At 36.8% G+C, this 22,794-nt stretch overlaps 1 protein-coding gene across 2 annotated transcripts in view; it reads right to left on the bottom strand.

Annotated features, from left to right (window-relative positions):
- Window positions 1–22,794, bottom strand: part of Tmem63 (transmembrane protein 63) — a 440,514-nt gene that overhangs the window by 114,201 nt on the left and 303,519 nt on the right. For both annotated transcript variants that reach the window (XM_090375486.1, XM_090375485.1), the window contains exon 18: window positions 11,958–12,120. In XM_090375486.1, coding sequence (XP_090231612.1) covers window positions 11,958–12,120 — 163 coding nt within the window. The remainder of the gene's footprint in view (window positions 1–11,957; window positions 12,121–22,794) is intronic.

Raw genomic sequence — 22,794 nt, 5'->3', positions numbered from 1 at the left:
CTGCTGGTATCATTCCATCGCTCCTTGTATAATTTTCTATAGTAGTCTTCTGCTATTTGAATTATGCCTTCTCTGCTGTTTATAAGTACACCATCGCTATTCTTCAGTTTCAGTATCATTTGTCTTTCTGTATTACTGCTCATGGCTGCTGATTTAAATCCTTTGTTTTCCCTTAATGCTTGTTCTACTTTTCTTGTGTTAAATCTTCTTATGTCCTCTCTGAGTCTCTTTCTAATGGCTTTGCATAACTCAGTATACAGTAATACCCCGACTTACGCGAACTCGGAGTTACGCGGTTCTTGATTTTTTCGTTTGGCAACGCTGCCGCCCACTATCTTCAAGGTCGTTTTTCATATGTTATCGATATACGGTACGACGGCGGAGAATGAGAGCGAAAGATGAACAAAATTCAACTTTGCTGCTTTTATGTTTTTTATATCAGTGAAGGGGAAACACATTTCCAACACAATTCCAGCTATCGGTATAATCGCAAATGCAATTAGATCGAGTTTACTACCAGTTTATAACAGATTTCACTAGCAGAAACGCAACTGGATTTTTTATTGTTTTATGGTAGTAACCCCTAGAAATGTGAGGTGTTAATAGTGTATCTCTGCCTTTATGGTGTTGTTTATTCAGTTGCTACATCCGCGCAGCTTTGTTTATGCGTATCAAGCGTGCCTCCTCGTTTTGTAATTGTGCTTTATTCCCTAAAAATGAGTAAAATACTTAAAAGGTGTGAAAAGGAAGCGTACTGGTGAAGACACTGCAGATTCAGAGAGAAAAAGAAAAGCAATTATCGATAAACAGAGGCGGACTGGGTCAAAAATTCTTACCCGGGAAAATTTATAGTGGCCTCATACTATGGTTTATGGCCAAAATCACACCGGCCCACCGGGGTTTCCCCGGTAAGGCTTATGGCCAGTCCGCCTCTGTCGATAGAGAAAAAATATGAAATTGTGAAACGCTTTGAGCGAAATGAAAGACCATGTGATATTGCACGTGCTACAGGCCTAAATGAGGCAACGGCGAAAAGCACATGACAATTGCAAACTTGACAGGTTGAAAATTGAAAAGGGCTCAATTGTAAAGGGCTTAAAAATTTTAGAAAACAGACTCCAACGAAGAACGCGTTATAGCTACAAAGCAAGGAATAAAAAAATTATTAGCTTGCTACGAAGTAATTCTGCGTGAAAAAAAGAAGGCGCTGTGTCGTCAGACGAATTTGTTAGATTTTATGAAGCCATCGACATCGAAATAACTTTTTAACGTAAGTCATTTGTTTTTTAATACATATTTTGTATTAATATGTATAAAGAACTGCAATTTTATTAATATTTTTCTTCTAAACTAGGTGTTTTTGTTAGTCCTTGGTCCCAATTAAGCAAAATTTATATGTATTTATATGCAAAGTTGTAACCCGAGTTACGCGAATTCGACTTACGCGATTTTCGTCGGACCCACCTATCGCGTAACTTCGGGGTATTACTGTACTCAATTTTCTCCCTGTCAGTGTTTTTCTTGCTCTTCATTTGTCGTCTTCGGTTCATCATGACAAGTGTTTCTTGACTAATTTTTTCTTCTTTGGATTTCTGTTTCCCTATAGGTTTCTTGGGCTTTATCACTTTCAGAAAGTTGTAATATTCCTCGTCGATACCTTGGTCCTGAGAAGTCTGCAGAAGCTCAAACTTGTTCTTGAGTTCCAGTACATACTGCTTTTTCTCCTCCTCTGTTATCTCAAAGACCTTTGTATTATTTACTCAAGTCAGTTTTTTCCTTTCCTTTCCTACATCTATATCAAGTGTACATCTTACCATTCTGTGATCACTTCCAACATTTACCTTATTCAGGACGGTAACATCATTCACAATATATCTTCTGTTAGTGAGGATGAAGTCGATTTCATTAGTTGTTAATCCATTTGGACACTTCCATGTCCACTTTCTGTTCACCCTTTTCTTGAATAAAGTGTTCATTACTGACAGTCCTTGAGATTCTGCAAATTCCACAAGTCTTTCACCTCTTTTATTTCTTTCACCAATTCCAAAATTTCCTATAGTTCCTCTTTCTGCGCTGTTTTGTCTTTTTCCAACCTTAGCATTGAAGTCCCCCATAATAATAGTGTAGTGGGTTTTCTGCTCATCTAGAAGACTCTCAATTTCGGTGTACATTTCTTCAACCTCTTCATCATCATGGCTCGATGTTGGTGCATAAATCATTATAATCTTTAGCTTGTACCTCTTAGAAATCTTGTGTATTAGTCTTGACACCCTTGGTGATGTACTTTTGAATTCCGAAATGTTGTTTTTAAAATCTTTATGGACCAGAAACCCAACTCCACTTTCACTCCTTTCACTGTTTCCATTGGTGTACAGCAGATTTCCACTTGATAAACTTATAAGTGATTCATTTCTTCTTCTTGTTTCAGCCAAACCGATGATATTCCAATTCACATTTTCTAATGCCTTTTCCAGCTCTAATATCCTGTCTTCACCGATGAGTGATCGTACGTTATAACAGGCCAAGTTCAGTTTCCATGCATGGCAGCCTGGTCGTACCCAGAGATTCTTAGCATCCTCTGCTTCCACTCTGATCCTCTCGCTGCCATAAGAGGGAGAGTGAAAGCTGCTGGGGACTGAGGGCCATTTGTATTGTTGTGCTGTCGTATGCTGGAGGGTTTGGTCTTTTCCTCTTCACGCTGACCAGGCGTCTTGAAGAGAACCACTCTACACGTTCGTTGCCACCTAAGTGACGTAACAGGGCTTACCATCGAGAAGGTGTGCATGAATGGATTTTAGGGAGGCAGGCCACCCGGACTTCTCCTAAATCTTCTGAGAGATATTGGTTCCATCAGTGTTTTAGGTTGAGTGTCTGATAACACACAGGATACCTGTTCCCCTCTAAGCCCCTCTAAACATCATACTTAAATGGAACACAGCTAATGATTCCAAAGTCAAACCTCAACAAGAGAGAATACCTATTTTAATAAGAGGTCTCCAAAAGGGTGTAATATCCAGATAAATCATGCCTAAGAGGTCTAGGAATATACAGTAGCAGTTATGTGGGCAGCTGCTTATATTCCAGGCAAACTGCTATCAAAAATCTTCCAACAAAAATGTTGGCGTAACACTTTGTTTTGACTATGATTCGTAAAAAAAAAAAAAAAAAAAATCATAAATAAAACTGTTACTTTTTGATGCAATATCTTCTACACCCATTTATGCACAACTTGAGTCAATTTAATGAACTTCTGGATCCCAGTCCAGAGAATGTCTACTATTGTAAGCCAAAATCAGACAACTTTTAAAACTTGCTCCTGTAAGTTTAAAAGTTATTTTTATGCTGCGACATTAAGACAATTCATACACAGACAGACATATTACTTGATATCATACTTGAAATAAACAAAAAAATATTTAAGTATGTTGCTGCAAATGATGTTGCTCTTCTGAGCTCTAAGAAATCAAACTGGAGATGATTCCTTTTGAAATATTCAGAATAGAATGTGAAATAGCTTTGATGGTATCCCAACAAAATATTTTTAAGTAGTTCTGAATGTCAGTGATGCATAGTTTCCATTAATAGGTACTGTAACCTGATTTCAAATGGAAACATTTCTGCAGTCAACTACATGTTCTAGACATCTCTGTAGCAAAAAGGTAAAGTTTGCCAACAGACAGATGTAATTTTAAAGAATACGGAATGAGAAAGCGTGAAGAGAAGGACTGAGGTTTTTTTTTTTTTTTTTTACAGTAAAGAATTGCAATCATCTTGACAATACGATAAAGTGACCTGAAGTTCAGTCAAGAGAAGGTTTTTCCTGCCATGTTTCCACTCCCATCGTTAGGAGAAAAGAGTGGGGCCAGCTATTGATAAGCAGCTGTGTACATGTTAGTTATGTCGGAGATCATAAGAAAGGCATATATCCTTCCTAAGCCTCTGCTTACTTAATTTATAATTTATCAACTTTAGTTAATAAGTTTACTTAATAACTATTATTTTTGATTATCTTCAGGCACTTTATATGAAACAAAGGGTTTAACTAGAAAACAACTCAGGAATAATCTATTGGTCAATAAAGGAATTATATACTGCTTTTGGAATCACTCAATCCCTGAAACACTCCAGCACATACCATTCTTCTCTTCATTTCTTAGTGCTCATTCTCAGATACTCTATATAATCTCTCAAACCATACATCCCTTCATGATTTATAAATTAATAAAAAAGAAACAGGTGAACAGAAATGTATTCATTAAGCAGATCAGGTGTAACAATGAAGTTCCTAGACTGATGCAATAAAAAGGAACATAAGGTGAAGAAGGTCAAAAATTGTTTTATTTTTACTCAAAGTAATCACCAGTTGATCAAATTCACTTATTACACTGTTGGTTGATATTGTTATTTTTTATGCAAGGACTACTTAGGCCATATTGCACCAGTTACACTGTTGTAAAAGTTTCCAAAAAGAGTCAGCGAAGGCATCCAAGGAGATGATGTTCAGCTTGGCAGTTACATTTTTCTTTACATTTTTTCTCAACATCCTGAAATCTCTTTCCTTTGAGGAAATTTTCACTTTGGGAAAGACGAATAAGTCTGATGTGCTAAATAAGGAGAGTAGGGTAGATAGTTGATCTGTACAACGTCATGTTTCATCAGAAATGTCTTCACAAGTGCAAAATAGAGAGTGTGCATTGTGTAACAAGAACCAGTTGCCTTTCACAAATTTTGCTCAGATTTTTCTTTTCCCTAAATCTTGATGTACAGTTTGAAAAATTGTCTCCTTATTGACATCCAACTTGTTAGCCATCATTCTGAAGGCTAAACAGGATCTCTTGCCACAATTTCCCAAAATTTTGCAACTCTGTTCTCATTTCAAGAGGCTGAGACATCCACTTCTCAGGTCATTGTGAACATCCTCACATCTGTCATTGAACCGCTTACACCAGAGGTTCTGAACCTGTGCAATGCCATAATTTACCAGGGGCGTCACAGACACTGTAAAAGTTTGTAATATTTCCATGGTAAATAATAAAAATGTATTAAGAATGATTTTTTTTACTAGTAGACATCTACTACTATTTGATCTGTATTATTATTTTATGTGTAAATAATTATAGAAAATATTTGGGGCATTTTTGATGAAGAGAATGCATCGTGTTCCCTGACCATATTCTTGGGATCCGGTTACTACGAGCAATTGGTTTGTGAATTTTCGCATGTTTTTTGACCTTGCATGAGTATGAACGACATGATGCCAGAAATCTGCTCGTAGTAACCGCATATTCAGAGTACAATCAGCCATTTGGTCTAAGTGTATGTGTATTTCAAACATTTTACATACGGTGAGTTACTGGTAGTCAAGGGAGGTGTGGGGAAAATTTTACAGGTCAGGGGAGGTGTGGGCTCAGAAAGTTTAAGAACCACTGGCTTATACTATTCAAATGAACTGGCAGTAAAGAACGAAGTGTTGCAGGTGTTTTAATTATTATCATTAATATGCATTGTTGTTGTTATTATTAACATTAGTATTAGTAGAGGCATATGATGCATGAAAGCAAGCTTAAACAGCATCAGCCAAAAAAAAAAAACCTTTCCCATTTCACTGATCCATTTGTTCCAAATGTTTGTCTAGTTCTGCCTTGAATTTATTTAAGCTATCAACTTCCACAACAACAGATGGAAGTTAGTTAGAGCGATCAACTACCTGCTGGCTAAAAGCAAATGTCCACACATCTATTCTACAACTCTGTCCTCCGTTTGAATCTATGTCCCCCCCCTCCTCAGGTTTGTAATCTGAGAAAAAGGAAGAATCCCATCAGCACTGAGCCTGCTCAATCCATTCAAGGTCTTATACACCTCAATCAGATTGCCTCATAGGCACCTAGTTTCCAGACACTGCAATTTGCAGAACTTAAGCCTTTCTTCATAAGAACACCCCCTTTGTTCCCCTCACCAGTCTTGTTACCCTTCTCTGTACTTGTTCTAGCAACTCTACATTCTTCCTAAAATGAGGCTTCCAGCCCTGTAAGCAGTATTCAAGGTGTGACCTGACCATTGCCTTATACAAGGGGATAATCACCTTATCCCTGCTCACAAATTTTCTGTATATCATTAACAAGACCCCATTGACCTACTCTGGCAGACTGTCCGCACTGCTCAGAAAACTTCATATCTGACTGCACAATTATCCCCAGGTCTCTTTCATTCTCCACTACCCCGAGTGTAACACCACCCAGTTGGTACATTTCTCTGGGGTTACTGCTACCCATATGCAGTACTTTGCATTTGTCAATGTTAAACTTCGGTTGCCACTTCTCAGTCCATCTGCCCAACATTTCCAGATCTTGTTGCAGCAGCATACTGTCATTACTGTTATTAACAACCCTGCCAACCTTTGTATCATCTGCAAACTTTGACATTAAGCTTCATTAATATCAATTGATAAATATACAAACCAAAAATGGGCCACACATCAAACCCTGAGGGACACCACTAATAATATTACTCCACAAAGAGCAGTATCCATTGATTACCACTCTGTCTTCTCCCACTCAACCATCCTTTTATCCATTGTAGCAACTTGTCCTTAATGCCATACTGCTCCAATTTGTACAGTAGCCTTCCATGTGCAACAGTATCAAAAGCTTTCCTGAAATCCAAGTATATGATATCAAAATTTATTTTTTTATTTTTTATTTATTTATTTATTTTTTTGCATCCAGTTCTGGCGCCTCCATAGCCAGGTGGACAGGAGCAGCAGTGCATAGCACACGCTTCTTGATTAGACCAGGGTTCGAGCCTGTTCCCACCAAATACAGAGGATGTAGAAAGGTCAGGAAATGACCACCGCATATCCCAGGAGCAATATGGCCTTAGCTGTTAATGCTCCTAAAAACCACATAACAAACAAACAAACAAACAAGCATCCAGTTCCTTTGTGACCACATCATAGTATCCGATCAAATTTGTCAGACAAGACTTTCCCTTAACAAACCCATGCTGTGTCTGAATTATTACTGCTGTCTTGTCTAGATGATCCTGCAGTGTTTCTTTAACCCTGGAACAGAAGTCAAACCAACAGGTCTTTAATTACTTGTATAATCCTTCAATTCCCCCCCCCCCCCAATTGTGAATTGGAGATACATTTGCACATCTCCAGTCTGTGGGGACTTCCCCTGCGTCCAAAGATGCTCTCTTTACATTATTATTAATGTAACAGTTTTTTAAAAGAAAATACTGTTGTTAGTGTGTTGAAAATCCTGATGCCTGTGGAAATTTTATATCAGAAATTCAGAGATAAAGAATCTCAGAATTTTAATAAAAAAGCTTATTGTTATTAATATTTTGGTGTGAGAATTATGACCAAGATAAATTATGGTCCTGCATTATTTCTACCACCTGTGTGTTAAATTTGTGAAACAAGTTGATGGAAAACAAATATCCTTTTAATTTGCAGACTACGTGCAAGGGACTTTCATCCAAAAACCATATACCAACCCACCTCCAAAAGAGCTAATTAAGGAAGAGTTTTGTTATACCTTCTGCCTTATTCTAATTATGGCTGAAGCTAGCAACACACCCATAAGAAAAAATCTGTAGTGCATGTCTAAAAACTGATATTCTTACAATTAAATGTACTATTTGTGGTCAGTTTTTTGGAGGCTGCTGCACCTCCTTAAATATTAAAAAACTTAGAAAAACAAAAACAGAATTTTATTTGCCTTTCATGTGCAAAACAACAGGACAGGACAAAAAAATCAACAGTTCTGGTAAGCAAGGGTGAAGACATTCAAGCTACAGAACAAACTTTATCTGAAGTAACAGTTGCGGACCAAAACAACTCTTTCATATTGGAAAACTCAATTCAAGACATCCAAGGTTGTGATGACTGCCCAGAAAATTGTGGCCATGGATTACTGACTCTGCCCACAAGGCAGCACATTGACACATCAGGCATAGTCACTATTACTAAAAATAAGCTTACAGAAATGCTCAGAAAGTCCTTGGAACCTATCTAAAAGCAGATAAGCATTGAGATCTCTGCAAACTTCTCTGACCAACTACTTTCCATCTATAAATTCATTTACTCCCTGCAAAAAAGAAAACTTGCTTATAGAGCAAAATCTAAATATCCTACACAGTATAAACCGACTGGTGCAGAAGAGTGATATCCTGGAAAATCTCTTGTAAGATGAATAAGGGCTACAAGCCCTCTTCTTCCCCTCAGTCATCCTCTGATCAACCAGGTGTGAAGATTAGCAAAGAAGTGAATCGCTCACTGCATCTTGATGTCGATTACACTCCCATCACAAAATACAAAGCCATTGTCAGACCAGCAATTTGGCAAGTTCAAGAGCCTCTCTTAGTACACAGGATGAGGCAGTGGACAACTATCAGAGCTCTTCCTCCTCTAAAGCCCCATGCCTCTCACATCCAGAAATTCTTTAGATCCCATCATCATATCTCCCTCAACCTGCCTTTATTCCAATCACTGCTAAGAAAAACAAGGTAGCAGAAATACCTCACAGACTCCAGGATGCCAGTTCCAATTGTACTTTGCTTTCACCTTTGCCAGAAACTAACACCGTGAATGGGGCCCATACTACTGGTTTGGATGTTTGGCAGTGCAGAGTATCTTGCTTCTCTAATGGCAATGGTCCCAGTACTGACTATCATCAATCACCCCACCAAGATTTGAATAGGCTGGACAAATATAATATTACAGCTGTTCTTACATCAGAGAAGATCTTTATCTCCAGATTAGGCCCTGCAGCGCTGCCCAACAACATCAAAGACATGTGTAAAATCGAGTTTAGATTAACAGTTCATATTAAACAACTAAAAACAAGGCTTCCTGCTTATGCCTCATTTGTTGTCACATGCGCAAAGGGGGAAGAGTCCTTGTTGCTTCTGAATTTCCAGAACTAGCCGAAAGGGTTGCTGATTAAACCTTACAGGGATAGATGGATGATATCCAGATCAAATAGCCCATCTGAAACATCACAATAGCAACCAACTCCTTCTCCCCCCCCTCTCTGAGGCAGGGAATGTGCAGTGTTTTTTCCCAGAACATTCAAAACATTTCCAACACACTTCCCATGTTTCAAACCTGCATGATGATGGCCGACTGATTTCAGTTGCCTTGTTGAAATGTGGTTATGCAATAACAAACAACTAAATATTCTAGTTAATACACTTGGATATAAATGTGTAGACACTGGAAGAACTGAAAAAAGGGGTTGAGGAACCATGATTCTGTATAAAGATGAATATCAATCTACAAAGGAACACCTTCCAACTCGGATCATTTTGAAGCCGCCTGTGCCACCTTCATCAATGAGAAGTTAAATTGCGAATCTGTCTTATATATCTGCCTCCTGAGCACACCAGGGATTTGAGAAATGAGCTTTTTGCTTGGCTTACCATTAAGCTCAATCCAGCTGTAGATACGATCCTGTTAATAGACTTCAACATGCCAGTACCAAAACATACAGATGCAAAAAGAAATCTTGATTCTTTTCTTTCACAAATCAATCTGAAATGGCTGGTTAACCCAGCAACTAGAAGGAATCAACAGTTGGATGTTTTTTTTATAACTCTTAGGATTGGATTAGTTGACAACTTGTTTTGTTTTAAGTCAGATCACAATCCCACAGCTCTAGAAACTGGTACATATAAAACTGACACTAATGATATAGTTTAAGGACACACATACACACACAGTCTGTTTTTAGTACATCTCAAAATTTCCTGAGATAAGTGATAGTAAACTCCACACTGCTGCATGATGATAATTTTATATCTAGGTCTGAAAAAATTTTACAAATTTATAAATCCAAGAACAATGAGATGGTCAATGTCATAAATAGTAGTATCAAAAAACTAGATTCCAATGTGAGTGCAAAGGTTTATTTTCTACACAGTAATCTCTCAAATACTTTCCACAGAATCTTGGTGCAGTGAGCAAAGCGCACATTTCACCAAAATATCAAGACCATGGGAAAAAAAAGAAAATAAGTAAATGAAATAAGAGAAGGATGGGAAACCATGGATGGTGTTTACCAACATTATCTCATTCTACTATTGGCAAAGAGGAATCCTCAGTTACTAACTGAGGATGTCGCAAACAGGAAGCCTGACAGATATCACAAAAATCCTAAGATATGACAACATAATAGCCTCCGTAGCCGAGTGTCAGGAGCGGGAGTGCAGTAGTACACGCTCTTTGAATAGACCAGGGTTTGAGCCCCCTGACTGTTAAATACGGTCGATCTGCCAACCCGCACTGGACCAGCAAATTATGGTCCATTTCCCTCAGCATGAATTGTTGAGAAGGCTTCCATCCTACAGTGGGTTGATAATGGCAGCCATTAACTGGTAAAAGTTTAAAAAAGGTAAACTGCAGCAGTTTACCTTTTTTTTTTTATTGTTCTATTCACAGCATTTAAAAAAGGAGTCATGCAATGAGCACATTTAAAAATAGCAATTCATCTGCATGTAAGCAAAAAAAAAAAAAAGGGCTGTGTTCAACCATGTAATAAAGTATTGAGATGACTGAATACCTGTGCACATAACATTTTTTAAAATAATACTGTACTGAAAACTGTCTGCTGACTTTTCAAAATACATATTTTACTATCAGTAGTACATTTTTCATTTTGTAAAAATTAACATGCTATAGAAAAATCAATTACAAATTGGGAACCAGCACTTAAAATTGCACTACAGTTAAAAAACCAGTTTTTTTTTTTTTTTTCAAAGGTATACCAGTGAAATTTATCATTATTATCAGACAATCCTAGTAAATTAATTCTCTACAGAATTTCTTCCTATGCTATTTTCTCCCCTGAAAGACACTATTGTGGAATATTCTTTGGCTAATTTAATCTCTTTCCCTTTATATTTACAGGTTCGGTGGCACCTTGGTTATCCTAAAGCAGGTATTATCAAAGTGGTCTATATGGACCCCGACGGATCAATTGCATTGCGCGGGGGGGATCTATAAACAATGATTTGCAACTTAAGGTGAACTTATGGTTGCAATGGTCAACAGCTAAGGTCAATTGTTTATGGTAGTTTTTTTTTTTTTGGTAGTTGTTGGCACATAGGCTTCTGTGGCCATAATGCACTTCCCAAGGTTTTTGCAGTACATTGATCCAAGCCCAAGGCGGGAATCGAACCCGCGACCTTTGGGTTGCGAGGCAGGCACAATTGTTTATGGTTGCAATGATCAATAGCTTAGTAACTGACAAGATATAAATCACCTGGCATCTTAGAAGTAACCTGATTGAGGTTTATAAGGCTCTGAGAGGGGTTAGTAAAACTAATGAAGGTGGAATTTTCAGTGTTATAGAGAATTTCGGAACTTGGGGGCATAAATTCAAATTATAGGAGCGCAGGTTTAGACTAGATTGTAGGAATTTTTCTTTTAGCCAGTGAGTCATTGATTGCTGGAACAGGTTGCCTTCACAGGTAGTAAGGCAACAGTTTGAATAAATTCAATGGTCAACTGGAGTTACCTATGTGAGGAGGAGCGAAGAAAATAATTGGTATTTTCTTATTTACTCTTTTTTTTTTTTTTTTTTTTTTTTCGGCCAGTGCAGCAAATGCCTGTGGCATCCCTGCACTATATGGCTATTACTATTACTAGCATTTTGCCTGAACTGTTAAGGTATCCCAAATGATACTGGCAAAAACCTATGCATCATCTTTGTTCAAATGCCTTCCATCTCTATAAAAAAAATTCCTTTTACTTACAAGTGTGGGCCATGCTGATAAAAATCAACCATCCCCCAAATGTGACAAAAAAAAAGACTAAATTTAAACAGTTTTATTGTCTATTAATAAATATCATTTGATATTTATCCGATATATAAAAAATATCTAAATTTTGATTTGTAATTTTTAAAATAGATCAATTTTATATACTAAAATATGTTATTAATGTAACGTACCTTTCTAAGACCTGCCTGTTCTGCTTCAGATCGAGAAAAGCAAACGTAAAATGCATACATAAAAAGTTCAGGGAAACGTATAATTTCTAAAGCTGAACCGATGAAGCCAGATGTTATAACGTAGTTCACAAAAAATGCTCCATGGTTTGGGAGAAATATGCATCTGACAGAAAATAAGCAAAAACTAATGAAGAAATTATATAAAAGATTTAAGCTTCATTTCCAATGTAAGAAAATGCTAAGTACTAAATCACAGGATTAAACACTATAAGCAAAACAGTGAGATTCTGTATATAAAATTTGCTAAGAATTGCACAAAGCAGGACACACACACACACATACATAGAGTTTCATAACATGTGGGCTATACTTTCAGAATTGATTCAAGAGCTCATATAAACCAATTCTGAATATTTACAGAGCAATGGCTGAATTAAAAAATAAAAAAAATGGTTACTGGAGTCTAATGGTAAAAAATAATAAAAATAAGAAACTTGTATTTAGTATGAATAAAAATTTTACTAAGTATGTGTCTGCTTATTCTTATTTGTTATTTTATTTATTTTTTACCAGTGATTATTATTATTATTATTATTTTTTAACTTCTTCAATGCTTTCAGGTCCTGAATTAATTTTGAAAAGTATAGCCCGCATCCTATTAAACATCCTGTATAAACAGGATAGACCATAAATCAGTTTACCAAGAAATAATTTGTGTAATTTAAATCCTGAAGTAAATTTTATGCCAATATTACCTTATTTGGATATGTTATTTATGACATTTAAATTAATTTTTCAAACTGTTTTCAGTAATTTACTTCTTCTTGGTAATTGCATCTATTTTCATTAAACAGATATATGGCCCATCATGTGTGTGCCTAAAAGTAAATGACCATTGATAATCCTCTCAAGAATTAATAATTTTGCTATTGCAATTGAATTATCCATTATACAAGTAAAACACTATAATTAGGTGGGTATTATTTGTCTAATTTAGTGTGAAATCAAATGGATTATGCAATTGCATTTCAGGTGTATTTATACCAGTCATCACTGTTTAATGATGTAAGGCCCTTTGCTACAACAGCTGCTAGTTTTGCTTATATACATATTGATATAATAACTTAATTCATCCCATATAGACAATATAAGATGAATGGAATTATTAAATTTTTTATTAGATTAATACGGTCTGGCACATTAGCTACTAATGTAGCAGACCAATTCCAAAAGGTGGCTAGATGTGCAGATTTTTTTGACAATTGTGAATAAAAGTGAATATAATTCAGTAAGAAATCTAGCTCTTTACCTAACTGATCGATATCAGTGTTATAGTGGATGCCACACACTCTGCAGCAAGCTATGGAACTGCTGAAATAGTAGTAAATAAATAACTTTCAACTTTTTAACGTTCACAAACATTCTTATTAAGCTGAACTGATCAGCTAACATTTTTTTTATAACTATCGGAAACTTAATTTTTATGATAGTAATAACTTAATATTTTAACTTTATTTTTATAATAACTTAAATAGTAATAACAGAACAAACATCTTGCCTTACAAACATGTTAGATATGTCAGATAATGTACGGTCATTTAATTTTCTTCCTCTTCATCGCTGCTAAGCACAATCAAACAAGAACATTTACTTTCTTATTTATTTACATGAACTTTCTTCTGCAGCATCTAGATTTCGTGTACCTTCTGCTCTCATTAAAAAATCAGTAATCTGTTTGTTTGCTTTTGCTTGATAGATCTTTGTAAATTTCTTGGTATGGAACTAAACATTTTTGAAGCTCCCTTTTGAATTTTGTGCTCCTTTCAGTAGAAGGATCTGCATTCAAAAAATAAGATTCTAATTGCTCAGCTAAGTTTATGCCTTCCCATATGCTTTTTAGTGTAAAATTTGGAATTTCAGAATTTAACTATGCTGTCATCCTCTGAATTGATTTGGTTTGGTTTGGTTTGGTTTACCTCCGATGCCATTTCCACCAAATCCACTTTGCCAGCCTCATTTTGTACCAATAATTTGTGAACATCTTCAGTAGTCATATCATCAAAACTTTCCTCTCCTACCGACTTAGCAAGTTCAACAATCGCATTGATTTCGTTTTTTGCAAGTTCGACCTTATTTCCTGGCCATACATTTTTCCAACACTCATTTGATGTTGGTGATTTTAATTCTTTGAGCAACAAAGCTATGATTCCAATAGAATCCACAATTGAAAAATGTTTCAATGCCTCCATCACTTCAATAGATTTGGAATAAATTTTATCCAAAACCCATTATAATGATTTTCTGATGTAATAAGTTTTAAAAGTAGATATGATGCCTTGATCTAATGGCTGAATTAAAGAAGTTGTATTAGGTGGTATTTGGATGACTTAAACCTTTTGGATGGCCTGGCATGTTATCCAATAGTAATAAAACTTTGAAATCTAGATCTTTCCACTTTAAATACTTTTCCACAGCTGGCACAAAATTTAGAAACCATTCTTTAAACAAATCAGTAATTACCCAAGCTTTTTTATTTGCTTTCCAATATACCAGTAATGCATTTTTATTTGCACCTTTCATTACACAATTGTTATTGTTATTATTATTTTTGGCACAAGGGCTACTCAGGCCATATCGCGCCTATCAGTGATGTGGAAGATACTATGATGACTGTTTTGTGAACAGTCAGATACGATCATATAAGTTTATCCGTTTTAGAAAGGAGAAAAATTCTGTGGGGTTGGCATCATTACCTATTATATCACAGAGCTTCAAAGATTCTTTAAGATTATATAGAAAACTGAATGAGAGTTGCCAGGCATGCGAGTACAAGGTGCAGTCAACAAGAATGTGCTTCATTGTGAGTTGAGAATTGCAGTGTGTACACTGTGGAGGATCATTGCCTGTGAGGAGAAATAGGTGAGTAGTGTGACTGTGACCAATTCTTGCTCTGGCTAGGATTACTTCTTCCTTTCTGTTTTCCCGGAAGCTAGAGGCCCATAACTGTGGATCTGGTTTTATTTGAAAGAACTTATTATCTGTTTTAGTTTGTCATATAAGTGTACATTGTTTCTTACATATTCTTCGTATATTAGATTTGTAGTCAACATATGGAACAAGAAAACATGATGAATCTAAATTAGATGGACGTTTGGCGGCATAGTCTGCACATTCATTTCCAGATTTCCCAGTTTGACCTGGGATCCAGCAAAAGATGACTATTAGTAATTATAGACCTGTGAGCTTAACTTCTGTTCCAGGAAAATTAATGGAGGCACTGGTTAAAGAAGCACTGCAGGATCATTTAGACAAGACTTCAGTTATAGCTCAGACACAGCATGGTTTTGTTAAGGGGAAGTCTTGCCTGACCAATTTGATTGGATACTATGATGCAGTCACAAAAGAACTGGATGCAGGGAATAGCTTTGATATTATATACTTGGATCTTAGAAAGGCTTTTGATACTGTTGCACATGGAAGACTGCTACACAAATTGGAGCAGTGTGACATTGGAGGCAAATTGCTGCTCTGGATAAAGGGGTGGTTGAGGGGGAGAAGACAGAGAGTGGTAATCAATGGACACTGCTCATCGTGGACTAATGTTATTAGTGGAGTCCCTCAGGGCTCAGTGTTGGGTCCATTATTGTTTTCTGTATTTATAAATGATATTGATGATGGTATATCAAGCTTAATGTCCAAGTTTGCAGACGATACAAAGGTTGGCAGGGTTGTCAAGGACACTACTGACACTATGCTGCTGCAACAGGATCTGGAAAGGTTGAGCAGATGGGCTGAGAGGTGGCAAATGAAGTTTAACATTGACAAATGTAAAGTACTACACATGGGAAACAGCAACCCCAGAGCAACATATCAACTCTGTGGTACTACATTGAGCAACGTATCAACTCTGTGGTACTACACTGACAGTGGTAAAGAATGAAAGGGACTTGGGGGTGGTTGTGCAGGCAGATATGAAGTTCTCTGAGCAGTGCAGATGGGCTGCAAGAGTAGCTCATGGAGTATTGTCAATGATATACAGGAATTTTTCCAGCAGGGATAAGGAGGTGATTATTCCCTTGTATAAGGCAATGGTCAGGCCACACCTAGAGTACTGTATACAGGTCTGGAGGCCTCATTTCAAGAAGGATGTAGAGCTGCTGGAACGAGTACAGAGAAGGGCAACAAGATTAGTGAATGGAACAAAGGGGTGCTCTTACGAAGAAAGGCTTAAGTTTTGCAAATTACAGTGTCTGGAGACTAGGCACCAGCGAGGTGATCTGATAGAGGTGTATAAAGCCTTGAATGGTTTGAGCATGCTCAATGCTGATGGGATTCTTCCTCTAACTCAGAATAATCACCTGAGAGGGCATAAATTCAAATTGAGGAAAGACAGATGTAGGATAGACGTGCGGAAATTTGCCTTTAGCCAGCGAGTGGTTGGTTGGTTGGTTGGTGGAACAGACTTCCATCCCTTGTCGTGGAGGTTGATAGCCTAAATAAGTTTAAGGCTCAGCTGGACAGGTATTTTGAACGAACAGAGGGGTGAGGTGGAAGTGGGTTTTTTTTTTTTTTTTGGCTGATGCTGCATAAGCTTGCTTTCTTGCATCAAATGCCTCTAGTAATGCTAATGCTAATGAGCTGGCATTCCTGAATATGTATCAGCATACTTCTCATAGTTTTTATTAAAGGATTCGTTGGTGAGGAGATGTTTTCTAAGGCTATAAGTGTACTCTGCGAGTCCGTATATATTATACTCTTTTTGATGGACAGATGGAGAATATTTTCTAGGGCAAGCTTGATGGCAAATAACGCAGCTGTATAACTGCTGCATTCGGTGGGAAGTGATAAAGATGGTGTTAAAAGGGAAAACTGCTGTGGCACCTACTCCACTATCAGATTTTGATCCATCAGTATATATATTTTTTAAAAGAGGATAATTCTCTGTGTGAGCAGTATTGAGTTGTTGTATATTGATATTTGCAAGGGAATGTTTTCCCCAGTTTAGGAAGTAATTGTTGCACGATGGTTTAATATAGGACCATGGGACGACTGAACAGGTTGGATCTTGGAGGACTTTTTCAAGGTGTACATTCCAAGTTTCTGATAGTGCCTATAATCTGATACCAGTAGGCTGAACTGCAGTGGGTTTATTTCTATAGAACATTTTAAACTGTGGATCACTAAGTATAGGCCAAATTGGATGGGTAGGAATGATTCAAATTTTAGCTGCATAATTCAGAAGTAACACCTTTCTTCTGAGACAGAGTGGAACTTCATGGGCTTCAATATAAAGGCTTTGTACTGGCAATGTTCTATATGCGCCTGTAGCAATCCTGAGGGCAGAATGTTGAAAAGGAGCTAGGTGTGTTAGCATGCTCTCCCTGGCAGAGTCATACGCTGGGGCACTATAATCAAGACGAGACCTAATTAGAATTCTATACAATTGAAGCAGGGTATAGCAGTCTGCACCCTATGTTGTCAAAGAAAGAACTCTGAGTATATTCATTTTCTTCTGGCAAGTAGTCCGCAAATATTTGACATGTTCTAAGAAATTAAGCTTACTATCAAAAATCAGACCAAGAAGACGAATACTTTTCATGACTGATATAGGATAATTCGTTAAGTGTAGCTCTTGGTCAGGATGCATCTTTCACTTGTTACAAAAATGAATGGCACTAGATTTCTGATATGATAGTCAGTACCCATTCTGTCATCCATAGCTCAATTGTTAAGTGAAATTTGTAGTTGCCTTTTGACAAAGTTCATATTCTGTGAACTGCAGGAAACAGTCAGGTCATCGGCATAGAGATATGAATTTACAGGTTTGGGTATATACATTTGGTTATATTATTTATTCTTATTTCAAATAAAGTAGAACTGAGAACTGAGCCTTGTGGGACTCCTTCCCCTTGTATACAGATTTACGAGAGGACTTGCCGATAGCAGACTTTAAAAGTTCTATGCTGAAGGAAGTTTTGTATGAAATATGGTAAGTGGCCTCTCAGGTCAAGGGAATGAAGATCTTTCAGGATGCCAAAATGCCAAGTGGTGTCAAAGGCCTTCTCTATGTCAAGGCATATCATAACAAGATGCTCATTTCGGATAAATGCATTTCTGATGTTCGTTTCAACTTTGACCACGAGATCCAGGGATGATTGATTTTTTCTGAAAACAAATTGATTATCCGAGAGTAGCTATTTGGAGTCAAGATACCAAGTCAGTTGGCGGTGTATCGTTTTTTTTCAGGGTTTTACTCAACAGCTGGTAAGAGAAATAGGTCTACAGTTGTGAGGGATAGAGTGATCTTTCCCTAGTTTGGGAATTGCCAGTACATAGGAGTGATGCCAGCATGTGGGGAATGAATGTTCAGAGAAAATACGATTGTAGAAAGTTAGCAGCAAGGATAATGATTTGTTATCTAAGTGTTTAAGCATTATATAATACACTCCGTCCGGACCAGCAGCACTGTTCTTTGCAGTATATATATAGCTTCTTGAAGTTCAAGCATAGTAAGCAGCTGATTGTATGATAGACAAGATTTGGTTTTGAAGTTCAATCGAGATTTTTCAGCTGAAGCTTTAATCTTCTGAAATGACTGGTCATATGCAGTCGATGCAACAACTGTGAGAATACTGATCCTAAGGCATTTGCAATTTCTGCAGGCATACACAGATCCTGTCCATTCCAGTTGAAAATTAGGGAGGAAATTTGCCATTTAGTTGTTTTATTTTTCTCCATATTATTCTAGAATCTGTATTTTTGTTAATTGAATTTGCAAATTGGACAAAAACCGAGCCTGGAATATATTCCACAAACATCCTACTACCAATAATCTCATAAATTTTAAGAAACTCAGAGCCAAGGCTCATCATATCAGGAAGAAAGCAAAAAGAGATATGATGAGCCTTGGCTCTGAGTTTCTTAAAATTTATGAGATTATTGGTAGTAGGATGTTTGTGGAATATATTCCAGGCTCGGTTTTTTCTTTTTTGGCACTATTACAATCCTCATTCCACCAATAATTTATGGATCTATGGGAGCTTGACCGTGACTGTGGGATGGCAATAGACACAGCTGCTAGGATTTGTTTAGTAATATTATTATTATTATTATTATTATTATTATTAGCTACATGGTGCAAGAGAACCTGAGGCTTATGCTGCACCAGCCAAAAAAAAAAAAAAAAAAAATCCCGAGTTACCCTGAGAGAGAGAGAAGTAGAAGGGAATCACCAGAAAAGAGAAGAATGGTGATATCCAACTCAGGACCCTTGGTGTGCCAAGCCCATACTCACCAGATGTGGGCTCCTGGTTGGTGATTATGTCAATTGGACGAGATTCAATGATCTAATTATCAAAGGATTCGTGATAAGGTACTTTGCCCAATCAGCCTTGGAAAATTTCCATTTCATGTGGTTTTCTGAAGTTACAGAGTGCGAAGTTTGAATTTTACAAATTAGTGCAGTGGTTTTCAACCAGGGTGCCATGGCACCCTAAGGTGCCACGTAATTTGGGTTTAAGTTACTTAAACTTATTATTTTTTTAATTGATAAGTTTAATTCATTATAAAACGGTGTACAGTATCTTTTTAATTTTCTGGTGATCTATAATTTATGTTTACTAGTACCTCTATATAAAGAATAAAATTATTATATACTATATATATATAATTTGTACTTTGAAATGTAATTTTTACAATTATATTATTGTAATAACTATCATATAACATATATTTTTTTAATATTATTTAATAAATAAATTATAAAGGATAATTTAATAAATAAATTATATAGAAAATAAATTATTTAGGGGTGCCATTATTAAAAAAGGTCGAAAACCACTGGATTAGTGGATAGTGGTCGCTGTTGAGTGGATCATCAAGAGCTGTCCACTTAATACAAGGAAAGAGGATCAGAGAGCAGATAGATAGATCTATTGAGGAGACTGTTCCTGTTGGGAGATGGATGTAAGTTGGTGAACCAATATTTAGGATAGTTAAATTCTGCCTGTCAATGAACATTTCAATAAGTTGTCCTCGTCCATCTGCATTCAGAGAGCCCCACAATAGATGGTGTCCACTGAAGTTGCCCATTAAACAGAAAGGGGTTGGCAACGGCAGAATTAAATCTTCAAGTTCATGAATAGCACAAGGCTGACTGGGTAGCAGATAGATAGAAACGAGTGCTATAGTGACTCCAATTGCTATTCGCATAGCAACAGGTTCAATAGAAGTTTGTAAAGGAATACGTCTGCAAGGGACTCGTGAATCTATGAGAATAGCAACTCTACGCGAGCTTTGTTTGTAACCAGTCTATCTTTTCTGAAAAGAGTATAATTTTTGATCGAGAGAGATACCTTTGGAGTTAAATATGTTTCCTGTAAACAGATGCCAACTGGATTATGATGTTTAATTATTTCATAGATGTCATCAATATTGCTACAAAAGCCTCTGCAATTCCATTGGACTGTGGTGTTCATTGTTTAGATTTTGATGAAGGAGCTGAGTCTGTTTGTTTTTTAAAAGTCGGTTTGACACGGTCACTTTTAATTTTTTCTCTCTTTGGAAAATTTGGTCTCATGTCTATTTCATCCTCTGGACGGATCTCCAGAATGGTTTCTGTTTCATCTTGACTGGGGATTTCATTGGTATCCATAAGGATGGAATCAAATGGCTGTTTGCTAATGGAATCTGGCTTCTCTGTCTGAATGGGTCTTACAGGAGCTGCACGGGCAGCTGGTGGTATGGTATGGTTTGTTTGTTATTTGGTTTTTAGGAGCATTAGCAACTAAGGCCATATTGCTCCTGGGATATACGGTGGTCATTCCCTGACCTTTCCACATCTTCCATATTTGGTAGTTATGGGCCCGGTCTAATCAAGAAGCGTGTGCTACACAATGCTGTTCCTGCCCACCTGGCTACGGAGGTGCCTGGTGGTATGGTGACTGGTGTGTTGTTAGCCCTGCTTGAAATATGTTGCTTTAATGAGTCGGGTACAGAAGAGAGCAAGGATCGAGCCCATTCAGAAATGGAGATGTTTGGTGGAATTGAAGTATCAGTTTGGATTGATACTGAATGAAATTTTTTAGAGGCTTCGGCATATGTACGTCTGAGCATCTGTAGATGTAATTGCTTTCGTGCTTCTGGGAACTAGACTTTCTTTTCTATTTTGTATTTCTGGATTTTTTTCTCGTATTTCCACTATTCACAATTTTTGAACAATTCTTAGAAGAAGAACAATGTGGATTCAGAAAAGGGAGAAACACAATAGATGCCATTTTTTCACAACAACAAATTTTGGAGAAAAGAAGAGAATTCAATCTACCAACATTTCTGCTGTTTATTGATTACGAAAAAGCATATGACAATGTAAACCGGGAAAAACTTTGGCAGATTCTACATGAAGAAAATATCCCAACCCAACTCCGGAAAGCGATCCAAAGCCTATATAAAAGCTCAAAAGTCTGTATAAAATATTCTAAAGGCCAACTATCAGACCCAATTAACACCAGTAAAGGAGTCAAACAAGGATGTGGACTATCACCAAATTTATTTAATATCTACATCAATAAAATTCTTTAAGAATGGAAACAAACAATTAACAAGTGAATACAGTTGAACAACAGAAATAAAATCCAAACTATATTATTATTATTATTATTAATATCCATATGATGCAAGGAAGCCTGAGGCTTATGCTGCACCAGGAAAAAAAAAAAAGAGAGAGAGAGAGAGAGAGAGAGAGAGAGAGAGAGAGAGAGAGAGAGAGAGAGAGAGTTAAAAGTAGAAGGGAATCACCAGGAAAGAGAAGAATGATGATATCCAGCTCAGGACCCTGGGTGTGCCAAGCCCATACTCACCAGATGTGAGCCCCCGGGGTTAAATATTATATGCTGATGATCAAGTAATAATTGCAAAATCCGAAGATGAACTACAGATAGCAGCAAATTAACTTAATAAAATATGTAAAAAGTACGAGATGAAAATCTCCACCTCAAAAACAAAATCAATGGGATTATGTGAAAAAAACATACAAAGAGTCAAAATTGTTATTGATGATAAAATAATAGAACAAATATCGGACTTCACCTGTTTGAGAAATTTAATATCAAATGAAGGGAAAGACATCCACACTAAACTACAAAAATATAATAAAATGAATGGAACGATTAAACGCCACTTCGGAAAACAAATGACAACTGAAACAAAATTACGACTGCACAACATCACTTCAAAACCAGCCCTCTTCTACAGCTGTGAGACTTGGGTCATAAATAAGAAAGATGCACACAAACTAGAAGCAGCACAAATGAGATTGTTATGACCATTATTAGGCTTTACGGACTAGATCACCAAAGAAATTTAGATATCCGCGAGAAATTAAAAGTAGATAACATAGTAAATGACATAAAACGGTATCAGGAAAAATGGTTCAGCCACATAGAAAGAATGAACCCAGACCGGATCCCAAAATTAGCCTTTAATTATAAACCTACAGGCAAGAGAGATGTTGGTCGACCAAGACAAAGATGGCAAGATCAAGACCACCTCCAAGAGCTACAACGGAACAGGTCTTAAAAGACCTAAGCCGGACCAAGTTCATGATGATGATGAGAAAATGGTAGTTGGAACGAAATATAATCTATTCAAAGGCTCTTTGGATATAAAGCTTTTTGAAACACAGAAATTGCTCCGTCACAGACTTGGCACCCGGGGCCATCATTACACGAGGATTAAAGGATCTATAAACTAGCATAGGTTTTATCGTGTAATCACCTGATCTTTTGATGCCTTAAAACCTGGTACAGCTTTCTCTCTTTTTTTGAAATAAACATTCTGT

Source organism: Mastigoproctus giganteus, chromosome 6, assembly GCF_048544385.1.
Source record: "Mastigoproctus giganteus isolate SK-2022 chromosome 6, ASM4854438v1, whole genome shotgun sequence".
Taxonomy (NCBI): Eukaryota; Metazoa; Arthropoda; class Arachnida; order Uropygi; family Thelyphonidae; genus Mastigoproctus; species Mastigoproctus giganteus.
The sequence above is the reverse complement of the archived record's forward strand: the minus strand, read 5'-3'. Positions and strand labels throughout refer to the sequence as shown.